Source organism: Pungitius pungitius, chromosome 14 (genome assembly GCF_949316345.1).
Source record: "Pungitius pungitius chromosome 14, fPunPun2.1, whole genome shotgun sequence".
Taxonomy (NCBI): domain Eukaryota; kingdom Metazoa; phylum Chordata; class Actinopteri; order Perciformes; family Gasterosteidae; genus Pungitius; species Pungitius pungitius.
The window spans coordinates 2644419-2660960 of NC_084913.1; the positions used below are offsets into that span (position 1 = coordinate 2644419).

The 16542-nt window shown below is 51.2% G+C and overlaps 1 protein-coding gene across 1 annotated transcript in view; it reads left to right on the plus strand.

Annotated features, from left to right (window-relative positions):
* Positions 1–16542, plus strand: part of gfra4a (GDNF family receptor alpha 4a) — a 66615-nt gene that overhangs the window by 35718 nt on the left and 14355 nt on the right. Inside the window, 1 exon segment of the mRNA XM_062557470.1 lies at positions 16212–16493. Within this exon segment, the coding sequence (XP_062413454.1) occupies positions 16212–16493 (282 nt within the window).

The following is a 16542-nucleotide window of genomic DNA, read 5'->3' on the forward strand; positions in this document are numbered from 1 at the left end:
GTGTGTCGGAGCCTCTGTTTGTGTGTTAAAGCCTCCAATCTGTGTCAGAGCCTCTGTTTGTGTGTCCTCGAACTCACCGACTGCGTCCCACCCCTGCAGAGCCTTGAGTCGTAGCGTGTGATGTGGAGCTAATGGACTGAAGCAGACAGCTTGGCCTTTACGCTGCGCCACCTCCTCCGATGGATCTATTTAACCAAAACAATCCATTCAGCAGGTGGCGTCGCTCGCAGCACGTTCTGTAATTGGACACAAATCTACTCGGGGGCTCCTACACACCCGGGTGTCTCGCTGAAGCCTTTCACAGATAAACCCTTTGCTCTCCCTCTCCTCACTTCTGACAAACCCCCGAAGCCATCTGCATTCAGCCGGTGATGGAGAGGTTCGCCGAGCGGAGTCGGGAGCGGCCTTCGCCTTTGAGGGGAATCGATTGCTTGTACAAGTCGGGGGGGAAATGAGAGAGATCTGACCACCGTGGGGTCGGCTGGAGTCCCGCGGACGGAATCTTAACGAGAGCGAGAGGGCCCCCGCTCTCCAGACGTGGAGACGAGCGAGCGCGTCGCTGGTCACAGTCGTTTCCATGTTTTTAATGCGTCTCTCACCAGGTCACTTTGAAGGTGTCAGGTGACATCTGCTGAATCTGGTTGTCGGGCGTGCAAATGTTTCCCTAAATCCAACATAGAGGTGGCAGATTAGAGATCACACGCTTTATAACAGTTTATTCAGTTATTAGAAGACGAAGCACGACTTGTCTGACTGTCGGATCCTAGGTGTGCCTTTGAACTGTTGGTAGATGCCAGTGGCTGTGGATGCCTGCTGAGATGAACTGTAACCCTGAGAGGCCTGAGCGGTTACAGAGTGCCTCCACGAGTCAGCGCCCCCCCCCCCCCCCTCCCCCACCTGGCGGAGCCTGAGCCCCACTGACAGGCAGAGAGAGGAGAGGAGGAACTTTTGACAATGACTTTCAGTCAAACCAAAGCCCACAATTGAATTTCTCCCAGCTGCACAGTTTTTCCGTCCCCCCCGACCCCTCCCGTCTGCCCCCCCCCCCCCCCCCCCTTCTCGCCTGTGTCTCATTCTGCGGCAACAAAGTGACCGACAGCTGCATCCAAGCAGCCTCTTTTTTCAGCCCTTGCAGTCTGTGGCTGTCTCCTCCAGACGGAGCGCCGGCGTGCGCTTCCTGCCTGCTTCCTGCCTGCTTCCTGCCTGCTTCCTGCCTGCTTCCTGCCTGCTTCCTGCCTGCTTCCTCCACGCCTGACGCCACGTGACTCGGTACCGGCGAGTAGATCGCGCGGCTTACGCGGAGATCTGCGTGCATCTGTGGCCCCCGGGTTTCCACCGGAGGTGCCGAAAATCCTTGGTAATTGTGTTTTACATCCCTGCGCGCTGAAGGAGCAGCAGGGAGGGAGATGAAGCTCCACGAGACGCGATGCCATGAATCACATCAGACGCCTCAGAGCATCAGCGGCGAGGGGGATCTGTTATTTGTCAAACGCACATGTAAAATGTCCTCGCTTCCGAGATGGTGGGGGGGTGGGTAATATGTTCGGAAACGCGCACATGAATCTCGGCAGTCTGTCCGGGGTCCTGTGAGGGATGTTGGGTTTGTTCTCGATTCCTCTCTCCTGTGTCACACCGAGCCGAGTTCATCCGGAAATCAGTCCCCTCTTTTATCTCGACTCCTGACAATGCGGAGCGAGCGCCCTGACGATTCGCCGCAGATTGAGCTGTCTCTTCTCCCAGAATGCCGAGAGCGCGGCGCGGCCTGACAACAGATCCGGTTACAGTCTGACGCCCAGATGCTTCTCATCTCACCGCGCCAAATAGACTCGCTCATCTCTCGTCGGGAGAAAACGCGCCGCAGATGTGATCTTTTTATCAAGAGCTTTCTCACTGAATCAAGGCCCCAAAGCTCAAAAATCAAAAGTCTGCGTTGCTTTCCTCTGGTCTCGTGGTACCCAAAGGTCAGTAGGCAAAGGTCAAAGCATCTTGCAGCTTCCTGGTATGAATTTAAGTATCGTAAAGAGAGAAAGTTGATTGACAAAAAAAGGGTGCGCGTCCCCGGATGAATAAAGCAATATAGAACATACTATAATATATATATTTATATATATGATATCCACCGACACCCTGATGGGGAGAACACAAACACACAAAGCTCCTCCCTCCCGAGCCACTGGAGCATAACATGGAAGTGTTTAATAACCGTCTGTTGAGGTGTTGGGAACTTCGGGTTCTCTAAAAAAAAAAAAAGTGTTTCCATGGAAACCGAGCCCCTAGACCTATTAACCCCGAGCGTACTCACGGCGGAAGCTTTGTCCTTCATCGCGGACACGCTCCTCTCCGTGGCAGCGCGGTCGATGAACCGACGGACGGATTTTCTCGCCGCCTCCATTTTTTCTTTCCTCTCGAGGAGCACGTTTCTAAAACCACTGGGTTTCCAGCGTTCGGATAACGGAAAACAGCAGACGCACCTGTTGTCGGGCCATAATGATGATACCAGAAACTAAATATTTCCAACCTTGTCCCTAACGAACTGACGTAGAACGATGTTTATCAACTGTGATCCGCTGAATAAATGGTAAAACTCAAAGGGCTTTGGGTGGCGAATGGAACCCTGGTGTGATTCTCTCCTCTCATGGATTCACACGTCTCTCTTCAGTGTTAAAGCGCTGACGCTGCAGGCCGCTAACCAACGATGAAGCCCCCCCCCCACCCAAAAAAAAAGAGTGCAGCAGGGTCCTGGGTAAACATGTTTACCAGTGGGGGAGAATGGTGGCGGCGTATTTCATCCGAGATCCTGACTTTGTAAACATGTTTACTCAACTCAGCTGTTTGTGCCGCGCTGATAAGGGTTTGTCCTCAAGACGCAATAAAAGGCGTCAGTGACGCTGGGCGCCGTTCTGACAACGCTACGGGTCATGGGAAATTCAAACAAACGGTGTGTGTGTGTGGGGGGGGGGGGGGGGGGAAGAGATAAGGGAGGACGCGGCGCTTTGTTGTCGGTGTGATTAGGATGCTGAGGACAGGTGGTGTGAATCACACCCTTAATACGTCTGCATTATTCATCAGGACTCTCCCCTCGCTGTGGGGGGGGGGGGACGCCGCGTGTGTTTGGAGCTTCCAGGGAGTTCCTGTTTTGGGGCGTGAACTTTAAAACCAAGGCGAGGTCTCAGCAAATTGCCGCATGGCTGAGAGTCAAAGACCTCCCGTCCCGTACCTGCTTAGTTCTGCTGCTATGGATACCGTTGTACCTTTTTTAAGCTGTAACGCTGTATTAAAGAGAGCTGGATATAAGCCTTTGATGTCTACAGCGCTAAAGGACAAATATTATATTTCTAAAACGACAGCATCTCAAACTCTCCTTGTGTGAGTGTCCTCCAGAGATGTACCATATGTCTAATACTCTCAAATACTTCGTCACTATGATGATACAGAGGTTACCATTCAATGTGGTTCCATCTATTGCTTTTTTTTTTTCCTCATATAGGTCCAAATATTGGAATCTGAGTAAAATTCTTAAGTCTTATTTTTTCATGCAGTCTTTCAATATTTGTAATATAATAATATTTGTGTTCCTTGTGAAGCTCTGCGAGACTTGAGCTCCTTCTTTCCGTCCGATCCTCTCGGATTGTGAGGCTGCGGCGGAACACGATCTTCTTCTTATTGTCACACTGGAGAACAGGTTGAAAAACAAAAGGAAATGCAGCATGACGGGGAACGAATAAGCGTCCCTCGGCCTCGCGTCGTCCCGTCCCCACGCCGTCTCTGCACTGCAGGACTCCTCTCAGGAGACCATGGACGGGAAGGGAACGCCTATTTACCATGTGCTTTTAGCAACCAGCTTCCTGTGCATGAGGGAGGGGGGCAAACGACGAGAAGGAGAGAGGATGATGTCGGTGGGGGGGGGGGCAGCACATCTCCCACTTACAGCCTCGTCATTTCTTGTGGCTCTCAGGCAGCCGAGGATGGGGGGGGGGGGGGGGGGGGGGGGGGTGTAGAAAAGGTGATGGCAGCTCTGCATTGCTGCTGCCTCAGCCCCAGCGTGTCAATCCGAGTGTCAGGCTGATTAATGAGCGCCGGGGTCCACGGGGGCCCCCCCCGCTGGGACAATGCAGATCAATACCTGGTGAAAAGACGGTGGAAGTTGTCGCCCGTGCCCCCGCCCCCCCCGTCCGTCCGTCCGTCCCCCCGTCCCCCCTCCCCACCCCAACAGGCCGTTGTCGGTTGCTGGAAACGGCTGATTGAAACCTTGAAGCAGAGATTGAGAGTCTGTATCCCTGGGCGGTGGGGGGGGGCTTGAGTGCACGCCTCCGGGCCAGATTGCCCTACGGCGCACGTTTACTGTCTCGGTGCTTCTTTTTAATGAACCTTTTCATTTTCTGCCCCCCCGTCCCCCCCCAGCCCCCAGCCCGTCCCTCCCCCTCCCTCCCTGTGAAGACAAACCACGGAAGGTCTCACCGGGCATTTAATTGCTTTGGCAGGAGCACAAGTCTGTCTCCTGCACAGATCTGGGACCAGCCGGGGTCGATAGCTCGCGGTCGATATTGTTTTGTGTGTCATGGAGAGAATGAGGGGGGGTCTGTGTTTATGAGCCCATTTGGAAAAGGGCCTTAAACGGCGGAATGATTGTAGGTATCGAACCCCCCTCCCCGTGCCTCCTAAATGGGGCCGTTTTATTCCAGCTATTCCAGCGACAGGAAGTGGTGGCTGTTTACTTGTTTCGGTCACTGGAGTCTCCCTGAGTCCCACCCGGGTGGAACGCCGCTAGCCGAGCCCAGCTGACTCGCGTTCATATTTTTCATATTTATCATATTTTGCAGAATGACTGAAAATTTTTCCGAGCGCTGCGTTTCTGCTGGAGACGTCCCGGCTTGTGTTTGTTCTCGCCTTCAAAGGACGAGTCCACGGCTCCTCCCACGGCGCCAGGGGCCTCGCACGCCGCCACTGCCGACGCCGCCTACAGCCGGCTGATGGAAACTTTCTGCTCGCGGCGGTGGAATCCAATTCCACTTTCAAAGTCGCTCTAAATGCCCAAAGTGTCTCTTTTCGAAAGCACGACAAAAGACGGAGCTTGTCCGACGTGGGGGGGGGGGGGCGTTGGAACACGGAGTTGTTATCTTCCCTTTCACAGTCTATTCTGGAAGTGTCCTAACAGAACACCGACATCCCATCGCTGAAGAAACCCCGAATGCACAAAGGTAGCCTGAGCAGCTAAATAATGTAGGCACATATCTCCAGCAAATGCACCAGGCGCCGCCGTTCGCTGACATCTGACCGCCGAGCTGTGCGTAGAGCATCGAAACAAGCGCTCCTCGCGGCGGTTGCATCCGAAACCAAAGCGCGCTGACAGCGAGTCCCCTGGGCGGCGCCGCCGAGTACACGCGCCCATGCAGACACATGCAGAACCCCCCCCCCCACACCTCCCCTCCCCTCCCCTCCTCACCCTCGTCAATATTTCAGCAACCGCTTTCTAATTATACCAACTACCTTTTGGAATGTCAGCACAGTGCGCGCACACACACACACACACACACACACTTCTGCCCACAAAGTTTACTTCTGCACACTTACATCAAAGCCACATAGCCTAGAATTATATAATCATACCTGTGGGACTCTTTAGAATAAGACCATGGCGAGGCCTCGTAGTGGAATATTACCTTTAAGCTTTATCCAGGTCAACGGCAGACAGCATGTTGGGCTGCAGGTGGGGGGGGCGGGGGGGGGGTTAAAAAAAAGGGGCATGAAGCACATTCAAGAGCTTATTCTGTAAAGTCTTTCGGGAGCCTTTTATCAAACTTCACTACTAACTCTAATAAATTGAGTACATTAAATCAGTTATTTTCTTCGGAGCTGAAATTGCAAAGGTTATCATGTCCTCCGAAGGGAAAAGTAAACAAAAAAGCCTTAAGTCTCGACTCTTTTGTCTCCTTCATTCAGAAAGTTTGCTCCCATTACTGCACAAATTGTTTTGCGGCCCTCGAAGATAAACTCTACAAAGAATCACTGGTGTTCGCACATTACTTATTACCTAATTAATGGGGAACATTTGTCACGGCGAACAGTCCGATGCCAACCTATTATTCTCCTCTTGTGTCAAACCAAACCAAACCCTCTCGAGACGCAGCTCCCTGCAAACCCTCCAGTTCTGCCGTGTGACCGGCTGCAGATAGACGGGCTTTTGGATGTTCACCACCGTCAGGTCACCTGACACACGAGTAACCCGGGGCGACGGCGTTCAGAGCGAACGCACGCTTCTCGTCGCGGAGGCGTCGCGATGGTCCTGTGACACCTCTGTGGCCGAGCAGCTTTTCATTCACTTTGACGAGCACGAAGGGCTCGGGGAGTTAAAGGGTCGCTTTTCGATACCTTTCGACCCGGAACCCGTTCCCCCTTGTTTTTGTTGATTCTTTTAGTCGGTCGAGTATGGAGGGAGGGAGGAGGCGGCGTCGGGCCGAGAGGCGCCGCTTTTTAGTTCGACGACATCATGGAGATAGACCCAACAGAGGAGGAAACCTTCATCTTTACCTGTCTCCTTCCCCCCCCCCCCCCCCCCCCCCCCCCCCCCCCCCCTCCGCTCCTCCACTGATTGGATCGCGGCCTCTGAGGCTCTCGCTCGATACTGGACCAATTTCAGAAATTGCTGTCCCCATTAGTCAGTTAGAGACAAGAGCATCCAGGTGGACAAATACCAGTACAAGTTACCGTCTAATGTCCCGACAGGCAGGCAGGGCCACGTGGGCTCCTTGGTGGGGGGGGGGACATCCAGTGCTATTTTAGTTTTAGCTTTATTTCAGTGATTGTTTGATATCTCGTTTTGATCTAATCTAAGTTGCTTTTTTCCTTTGCTGATTTGTAAAGCTCCAGTATTCCACTTTATTCTTCCGAAACGTGTTGAACTGATTAAAAACATGCAAAACTAGCTTTTCTTTTTTCCCCCCACTCTTGATAAAGGCGAAACTGTTGGGCCCTCATGAATCAGAGCTCATGAATTGGTATCACGAGGCATCTGCATAAATAAACCAAAGCTGCCTCCACAATGGAAAAGATGATGAGTATCTGTGTCAGGAAATCCGATTCGAAAAGGCTCCTCACTGCTCAGAGCTTTGGGTCAGGTTCGGCTTTCAGATTATTGACTCTAACTCCGTGTTTCTGTTGCTTCAGATCTGCATTACAAAGATGACGAAGTCACGATGCGGCACAACGGCTTTGATTCACTGAATTCAGTGAATTTCCACCGAATCAAAACCAAATTAGTTGTTTCCAAATCGCCTTTTCCTGCTCGACTCAACCCAACAATAACGGGAGGTTCCTCTTTCATCTCTGTTGGGTGAGAGGATTCTTCTCTGCTCCGGTTCAGACCCCGAAGTCACATGCAAAGTCAGCATCAAACGCTCAGTCACAAACAATAGACACAGACTATTGAACTGACACGTTTAATGGACGGTGGGCAGACTGCCTGATGTGCAGTTATGATGATTTCATGTCATTTTCCAAGTAGCACATCTGGATGTGCAGTCGTAACGTCACGCTTCGGGGCCAATGGACCTGCACACTAGTGAGCTGTTAGAAATGTCTCCACATAACGCTGATTGCAAAAAGATCCATGGATGTAATAAAACAACATCAACAGTCTTCTTCTTTCCAACAGCTAATTAAAAGTACTTGTCCGTAACTCTCGCTGTCTTCCTCTTCCTCCCGCAGTGCAGCGTCAATCTGCACGAGGCGCCGCCGCCGCCGCCGCCTACACGCGCGGACTCGCCTCGCTCTCCCGCCGCCTCGCAGTTAGCGAGCCACTCGGTGCAGGATAGCTGTCAGAGCTGCATCATTACGGGGCGCCGCGGAGACGACCTCGAGAGAGTCGAGAGTCGCGTTTGTCTCGGCCGCACAGTCTCTCTCTCTCTCTCTCTCTCTCTCTCTCTCTCTCTCGCGGCGATACTACCTTACCTGTCCGCCAACTAGGTTCCACGTTTTTTTTGTGAAAATATCTGATCATGATCTGTTACACCAAACAGGAACATACGTGATGCTGCAGCCGTTGGTACTGGACGGGATGACAATGGCTACTTTGTCCCCATTTGCATCAGGATCCTTTTCTTTGTGCTATTTGACAGCCTTTTATTTATCTTTTATTATTTAGGTTTTGGTTTTGCAAACATTCTTGTCTCGGTTTGTTGCAGGAATCATTGAATATTAGTTATAGTAATTAAGATTGTAGCTGTAAAAATGTGTGTGTGTATATATATATAATCATGAAAGCCTGAGGCCAACAGCAGTGTCCTACTGAGGACTTTAGTTCTTCTTATTCTTTTATACAACTATTATAGTTATTTCAGGGATTTGGTCTTTTTTTTAAACACTTTTTTTTCTGTTGTTCCCCTTTCCTCCCCAAGGTCATTTCCACCCCGGCATCAAACGGCTGGCGGGTGAAACACTGGTGCGGGTGGAGGGTGGGGGGGTGGGGGCTCTCGGCGTGTTGACGTGGGGGGGGGACACGGAGAAGCTTCTCTGTGTGTTCCGGGCCTCACAGTCCACAGCAGGCTCTTCAAATCGCTTCTGACACAAAGAGAGCCGAGCTAGTCAGACGTGATCTCTCTCTGCAGGGCCCGTGTGTGTGTGTGTGTGTGTGTGTGTGTGTGTGTCCATGTCTCCCTTAGTGTATGGCCGAGTACTGGCTCGGTCTGGGTCTCGAGTCGGGTCCGCTCGCTCGTGTCACTGTGTCCCCTCTCTTCATTAAAAAGGAGCCTCTGGCTCCAAACCCACGGCCGCCGAGTTAAAACTGAGGAAACTTTCCTGGGAGTGAAGTCGACGCCTCGATGCCCTCCGTCGCCGGGCTGCGTCGTCTGGAGGGAAGTGACACAAACAGCGACAGGCGGGAACGGAGGCGGAGAAATGGCAAATTGAATATCAGAGTCACTGCTGCGCGACGACGGCGACATCACACCCGGGCCAAAGCCCAGACGTCTCCCGCCGGGTGTCGTCAGCGGGTCCAGAATCAGAATCATTTGAGTGGCACTGATGTGACAGCGTGACGTGGCCGAGACGTGTCATTTCATCCCGAGCGCCGAGGTGAGGCGACGGCGCCTAATCCGCCTCCTCGCATAATGAAACATCAGCTCACCTCCTCGCTCATCACAGGCCAACGAGTGTGTGTGTGTGTGTGTGTGTGTGTGTGTGTGTGTGACCGCAGAGCTCTGCCAAACGCCATCATCAAAGCCCCGTCTATCTTTATCGTCTGAAGCGACGCTGTTAATTACCGAGCATCCACAATCGGTAATTAATGTCCGAGTAGCGTCTCGGCCGGCGAGGAAAAAAAAAGAAAAGGCGATAACATAACTCTGTAATGACGGCTTGAAACCATCTCCCTGAACAAAGAGTTCCATTTGCCGGTTTTCAAGGTTAGTTTTTTTTTTTTTTACTCATTCCCGAATTCCGCCCCCCCCCCCCCCCCCCCCCCTCTTCCCCCCACAGGTCTAATTGTCTGCTGACCTGCGCCCGGCGGGTTAAAACGCGCGTTGGGAGGGCTCTTTGTAAAAGTTATAATTGGGGGTCAGTGATGCGTTCACAGGCCGGGCTCGCAATCAGCGAGTCCTCGGCCGCCCCCCCCGGAGACCCCGCACGGGCGCAGGCAGACGCACGTTTATCAAAAACAGACAGAGACGTGACCGCTCACGTGCACGGACGCACGCACGCTCCCCCAGCAGTGCGGTGCAGGCAAGGAGACCCTAAACTTTAAAGGAGTTTATTTTCTGCTGCTTAATGGCCACAAAGTTCAACAATATATCTCATTAGTTGAGCTAAGCGCCACCCTTTAAAAAAGCAGTCAGCCGCTAATGCTCTTAGACGAAGGGTGTAAAAGATGATCAGACACATGAAGTAGTGAGAAGGACAACCTCCCTGTTCAGAGATGTTTTTAACAACAGGATTACCTGCGTTGCTTTAGGCATCAGGCTGGAGGAGACTGCGCCCCCCCCCCCCCCCCCCTTCAACTCTGAGGCCTGCGTAGGTGTGAGAATGCGTCCGTCAATTAAGAAGCACTTTGTCCGCTCGATTTGTAAAGGCGTAAAAGTAAAGAGGGTTTAACACAAACGTAGTGAAGGGATGGATGGAGAGGATCTGTCCATGGTGCTGTGGATTCAGCACCATGGACAGAGCTCCAGGGCCCTGAGCCCACTAAACTCCACCCACGATCAGCACTGCGCTGCGTCCTTTAACAAGCACTCAGGTGGGGGCACCGGGCCTGATGGCGCTGCCTGTCGGGGTCGCCGCCTCGTGGGGGGCCGGAGGAGCCTTGGCAGGCGTGTCCCGGAACGGGACGCCTCTGACATTTAAAAAACGCTGCTGGAAATAGCGTTATGATATAAACCCAGATAACACTTGACAGAACAGCAGACAAAAGCCTTTCGTACAACAGCAATTTGAGCATGTGCACTACTGTAGATATCTGCCCTCTATTGTTTAAACTGTCTTCTGTGTGTGTGGCACCATGGGATAAGTGCATCTTATCATCTCATCTCAAACTGAAGCGAAAGGTTACGCAGGAATAAGCACTGGTATTACGACGCTTTCATGTTGACAGTCTGGTATTAGCCCGCAGCGCTCTCACTAATCTTTGTCAGCTGGAGGCTCGACCGTACTAGATAAGTCACATTAAGGCTACCATGAATCAATAAGAATCCATTTGAAGAAGTTCCCTCTCTGTGTCGCTGAAGTTTTCCAGCTGCAAGTGTTCGGAGAGGCTTTGTTTTCTCCGGCTCGGCCCTCTTGGGATTAACTCAAACAATGAGATTATTTCCGCCCAAGGACAAATGTGTGTGTGTGTGTGTGTGTGTGCGTACACAAATGTTTGCATAAGAGCGTGCTTTAAATAGACAAACCTGAGGAGACGTTTACAGTTGAACCGTGTCATTTCCAACGGGTGAACAGGCAGGTAGAAGCCCTCTCACAGAAGGAAAGCCCCCCCGAGGAGACGCAGTGGAAAGGCTCCACCATTTGGCTGTTGATATTCATACTTTGTGTGCATGCAGCAGAGATGAAAAACCCCGAGTACCTCAGGAATATGTTATGCTTTAGATTTGGATATCCTAAAATGGCTTCTGAAATGCTGTCTTCTGTGTTGCTATTTTTGCATTTGCATTCAGACCGAGACAGAAATAAACGCTCAATGAGAGCCACGGCTCCTCTTCGCAGGGGAAGGGACAAAGGAACAAAAACATCCCCGTGGCAGCACTGTACACCACAAACGCACAAAGAACTGTACCACACGTCAGCAGAAAGCCTGCAGCATGGAGTGCATATACACACCATATAGGTACATATATAAATATATAATCCTTAACTGGAAAGACGGATGTTTGGTGGACTTATTTGTTGACTCTTTTGGCAGCGTCTCGAAACTGAAAGAAGCGCGATAGTAACTTTCCAGGTGACATCCGTGTCGGCTCGTTGTCGACTTGCATTCTGCATTTCCAACCGCGGCGCTCCCGAAGCGGGAAATACGCTTGAGTTCCAACGCCGCAGACACATTATAAGCAATCAGCGGCGAAGATATCAAGTGTCAGATCCACTGCGCTCCAACAGGGAGGCTTTGGGAGGTCAGAGAGACGATGTCCCACGCACGGCTCTTTAGTCTTTATATATAAAAAGATTTAAGCGCGATCAAAATCAAGTCCGAGAGAACGGACCTCCGGTTCAGGGGAGAGACGGCGTGTGTCCCACCGCGTGTCCCTCCTCGGAGGCCCGTGTGCTGATGAGCTGTGGACCCGGTGATCAATACACCTGCGAACCGACACGCAGACATTTAAAGAGACGCCGCCGTCTAATGAGTTTGAGTCTAATTAGTCCATTTTTATGGAAATGAATTTTGGGACCCCGCCAGCATCGAACATTATGTTCTTCGCGGCTGAAGGAACACTTTGTCTTCTGACACCTTTTTTTTTTTTGTGCACGCTTGTGTTTTGGAAATTGAAAATGCTTCTCAGACCTGGCGGAGGAACCAGAGTGTGGTGACGTCTGTGTCTTTTAAAGGTTCTTCTCCGGCGGCGCACCGACCCGATCGAAGCGAACCTCCCGCTTCGGTTTCCACGTTTCTGCTGCTCCTTCTTTAGTTTAGTAAAGTCTGACTCTCACACATGTCAACTTCACTTGTAAAATGCTATTCCACTGTAAATCGTTATTCTCACAGCTCTTATTTATGTTTCCATTGAGCGTCTTCATAATATCCAATTTAGAATGTTTCACAGCGTCTGATTGAAGTCTTCAACCTTTTGTCTTATATTTCTTTTCAGAAACTGATTTAGTAATTTAACTTGAGTGTAATCATCTTTTTCCCATCATACCTTTCACTCCACTCAAGGTGCTCATTCTAAAATCAATTTATTATTGTATAGCCCAGCATAGATGTGCCTGCAAAAAGTAAGATGTTACCTCAAAAGGGTAAAATCATTTTCTTTGGCAGTGTTTGAAATTTTGAAAAAAAAATAGTTTCAAATCATTAAGCTTAAAACACACACACACACACACACACACACACACATTCCAGCAAGATAGGAGAGAGCAGGAGCTGCGCTGTCACTCTGGGACGATATCGACTCGCTTGGCGATGGATTGGGTCGGCGAGGAATCCAGGAGGCGACTTAGTATTCTGCGTCACGGCCCCCGGGTCCTCCTCCACGTTTCATCAAGCTCCGCTGAATCAATGCTGGAGACCAAAAGGACGCAATCGCAGCGCATTCTGAGGACCAATTATCCTCTGCAGACGTTTCGCCCGCAAACTAATTTCACACGAGCGTGTTGGAGGAACATCACTGCTGGGGGGGGTGGGGTGGGGTGTGAACCCAGACGATCCCAGAGCTCGTTGACTCTGAGAGGATCCGTGGCTCGGCCGTACGGGGGGGGGGGTGTTATCTGCACGCCGTGGACTCGACTGAAGAGGTTCCCTTTGTCTTTGTCTTTGGAGAATTCTCTCCAGAGAAGAAATGCATTTAGAGTCTAGTTTATTTGTGTAAATCGATGAAACATTGAACGTCTCGATCGAGTTTACAGGCCGCAGCAAATGACTGCTTTTGATGTTTATTGATTCATTTTTTCACTTAAAGTAATAAAATGTTGACACTGAAGCTCTCTGCTGAGCATTGACAACAAATCAACTCTGACGTCCCTTAACACCCCCTGTGATGAATGGTTTTGTTGCAAAACAAGATCGGCCTGCAGCAACTAGAGTGATTAATGTTATTTATGGACAATTTGAGGCAAATCAAAGTACTTGGATCGGTTCACTACGGAGAAGACCAGGGTCATCTGAAATGAACCCACAAAGAAAAAATACATCTGGGCCCAAAATGATCAGATTCCTTCCCAACAAAAGGAGAACAGAGCTGAAAGAAATCTTCCCTTTTCACAGGATGAAAACGTCATGTTTTTATCCTGTGAAACCTGAAAGATCTGAATTTAGAGCTGCAGGAGGGTTTGCCTCATTTCTCTAATATGGAGTTGTTTTTTTATCCAGTCAAGATTATTTATTCATAATTAGATTATGTACAGTGATAATACCTCAGACATCATGCAGTTGAACTTACAAAACTGAATGACACTTGGTCAGAGCACACGTCATGTGATGTTCCAGATCGCTCAAATGCCATAAACTGCTCATCACGTCGTTGGTGGGATGTCGTTGAGCTCCCCTGCTGTGGTGCGGCTCTCATAGGTTGAGGAGCCCCCCCCCCCCACCACCCCCCACGTCAATCCCGCCCGCTGTTGCCTCCAGCCTCACGTCTCAGTATCTCCATGTGGGTTGCATCCATTTCACTTCACACCAATCATCAGCCTTCACTTTGATGCTGATTCGGACGTCTTGTTGTGTTCGTTTTTCAAACCGCTAGAAGGAAAATCAGAGGAAATAAAAGAGTGGGTTTTTTTTGGGAATCGGCCCTCTGATCCACGCCAGGTGAGATGGGGGAGATAGGAAAGGGACGTGGGGGGAGGGGGGGGGGGGGGAATAGAAACCAAGCTCGAACCGATCATTTACCGCCGTGGGATGAGCAGCGAGGCCTTTGGGATGGAACCAATCGGAGCGACATGCCACTGATTTCTCCTAATTGCTTTTGACTCTCTCTCTCTCTCCTTGAGCTGCCTCCGCTCTGTTGCCGGGCCGACGGTTATCTCTCGCCAATCTGAAGTGCTCCTTCGTTTCTCAGATATCAAACCTCTCTCCGCACTGGATTAGTTTCAATTTAACGCGACTTAGCGGCTGCTCAACGCGGCCTTTTCCTCCTTCTCTTCCATTTCTCTGCCTGGGAGCCGAGGGAAGACGAACCCGCTGCTCCACCTTCCGCCTTCGGACCGCCCACACGCCTCCGCCCACCCGTCGCATCCCGCCTCCACGTGCACCCCCGGGCACGTCTACCGCGCTCCTGGTAGCGAGCGGGGCGCCTCGACGCATTCGCGGCGTCTCTTCAAAGGTTCCATCGCTTGACAGAGGAAAACTTTTTCATCCGAAACAAATGACAGTTTTTTTCTCTCCTCCCGCCTTTAGCTCCCCGTGGAATTCGTTTGATTTCACGACTCTGTGGTGGAGTGAGGGACCTTTTGAGGGAGATGTTTATTTTGTCACTCCGAGGGCTGTCTGTCAAGACCTCGGTGAAAATGAGCTCCGGGTTTGAGTGGCGGACGCCTTCTCTCAATAACATCCACTAACACCCCCAGCCTCCTCCTCCACTGTCTGTCAGGCCTTTTATTGACAGCCCGCCTCCAGGTTAGCCGACTCCTTGGAAAGGTTGAAAGTCTCCTGCCCGGATGAGAGTTAACACCCCCCCCCCCCCCCCCCCCCTCCGTCCCCCCCTCCACGAGCACAGCAGGTAGAGCTTAACTATGGTTTCAGATCTTCAGATCAACATACAGTAAATCCAGTGAGGAAACGCCTCCATTTCACACATGGCCTCTGGCCCGTTTACACAGACCACACTCAGTACTGTGTGCCCCCCTCCATGGGTCCGACCTGACCCTGTTCTGTTGGTTTGGGTCAGAGATCCTCCACACGGCGCTGATTTTATATATCTCAACATTTCATGATCGCCATGAAACGTGGCAAATATATCCAGCAGCACTTAAACGGTGAATCGTGAAAGCCTCACAGCACAACCCCCCCCCCTCCCCCCCTCTGAGGTAAAACGGGAGGTCAAGAACACAAACAGGACCATTAGCACCATTTAATAGCTACAGCAGTAGAATCTCTGCTGGAAGCTGGACCGCCGTCCTGCGTCCTCACAGGTGACCTTTCCTCCAGCGCCACGGGCAGGTTGACCTTCTGTGAGGCCCGACGAGCATCAGAAGAACGGCCGTTAGATTTGATGCAGATGTTCTGACCAAACCACCCTGCCTGGAAATGTTGCTTTAGTCCCGCAGTCTGGCCTTTTCCTCCACGTCGTTTTCTCAATAAATTTAGATTCTCTTAACCGGCTCCCTGGAAACATCGTCAGAATAGAACAGGTTTTAACATATTATTTTAATCAGAAATAGCTGCTTCTGTGTGAGAAGGCTTTTAGGATTTGTGACTTTTAGTGACATTTCTTTGTTAGAGGTCATAAAGGTTCGCTGGTGGATTTCTTACAATACAGTATATATAATATTCTTCCCTCCGATGTTGTGCCTGTCGTCTGCTCTTAAGCATATTTTAGTACATTTATATTTGTATTTGTGAATCTGCAACCAGACGCACGGCTGCATCAAACAACATCATCTTTAAGATTAAGAGCTGTTAGACAGCTGGGAATAAACAAGTATTTACTGTCCTCAGGGGAATAGAGCCTGCATGTTATCAGTGTCACATGCCCCCCCCCCCCCCCCCCCCCTCCCTCTCTGGCTAATCCGGAACAAATATGAAGAGTCTGAAACACCTCCGTGTGATTTCAAACATGTCAGCATGTTTTGGCGAAACGCGTCGTCCCCAAAAGTTTTAGCAAAATCCAGCCAGTGGTGTCAGATGTATCGTTTGTGACAACTAGATGAATTCATGAATAATACAGCCCCCCCCCCCTCCCCCCCTCGGGTTTATGAATGTAATATTAAAATGCTGAGATACGGTAGTGAGATGGCTCGCTGACCCAGTTTGATTGCTTCTGACAAGGGATGAAAACTGTCACCCAATAATTAAATAAAAGCCTGACACTAACCACCCCCCCCATCCCCCCCTCCCTCTCTCTCTCCTCCTGCAGGAGTCCCGCGCATGGCGCTCTCTGCAGGCGGGAGGGACTGCCTGCGCGCGGGAGACACCTGCTCCAGCGACGACGCCTGCAGCCCGCGCCTGCGCACCCTCCGGCAGTGCGTGGCCGGGGACGGCAGCGTGAAGCTGGGCCCCGGGGCCAGGAACCAGTGCGAGAACGCCATGACGGCGCTGCTGTCCTCGCCGCTGCACGGCTGCCAGTGCAAGCGAGGCATGAAGAAGGAGAAGAACTGCCTGAGCATCTACTGGAGCCTGCAGCAGTCGGTGCTGCACGGTGAGCGCGGCGCGGCGGGCCCCCGCTGGGTGGGCGGAGGCAGCCGGTT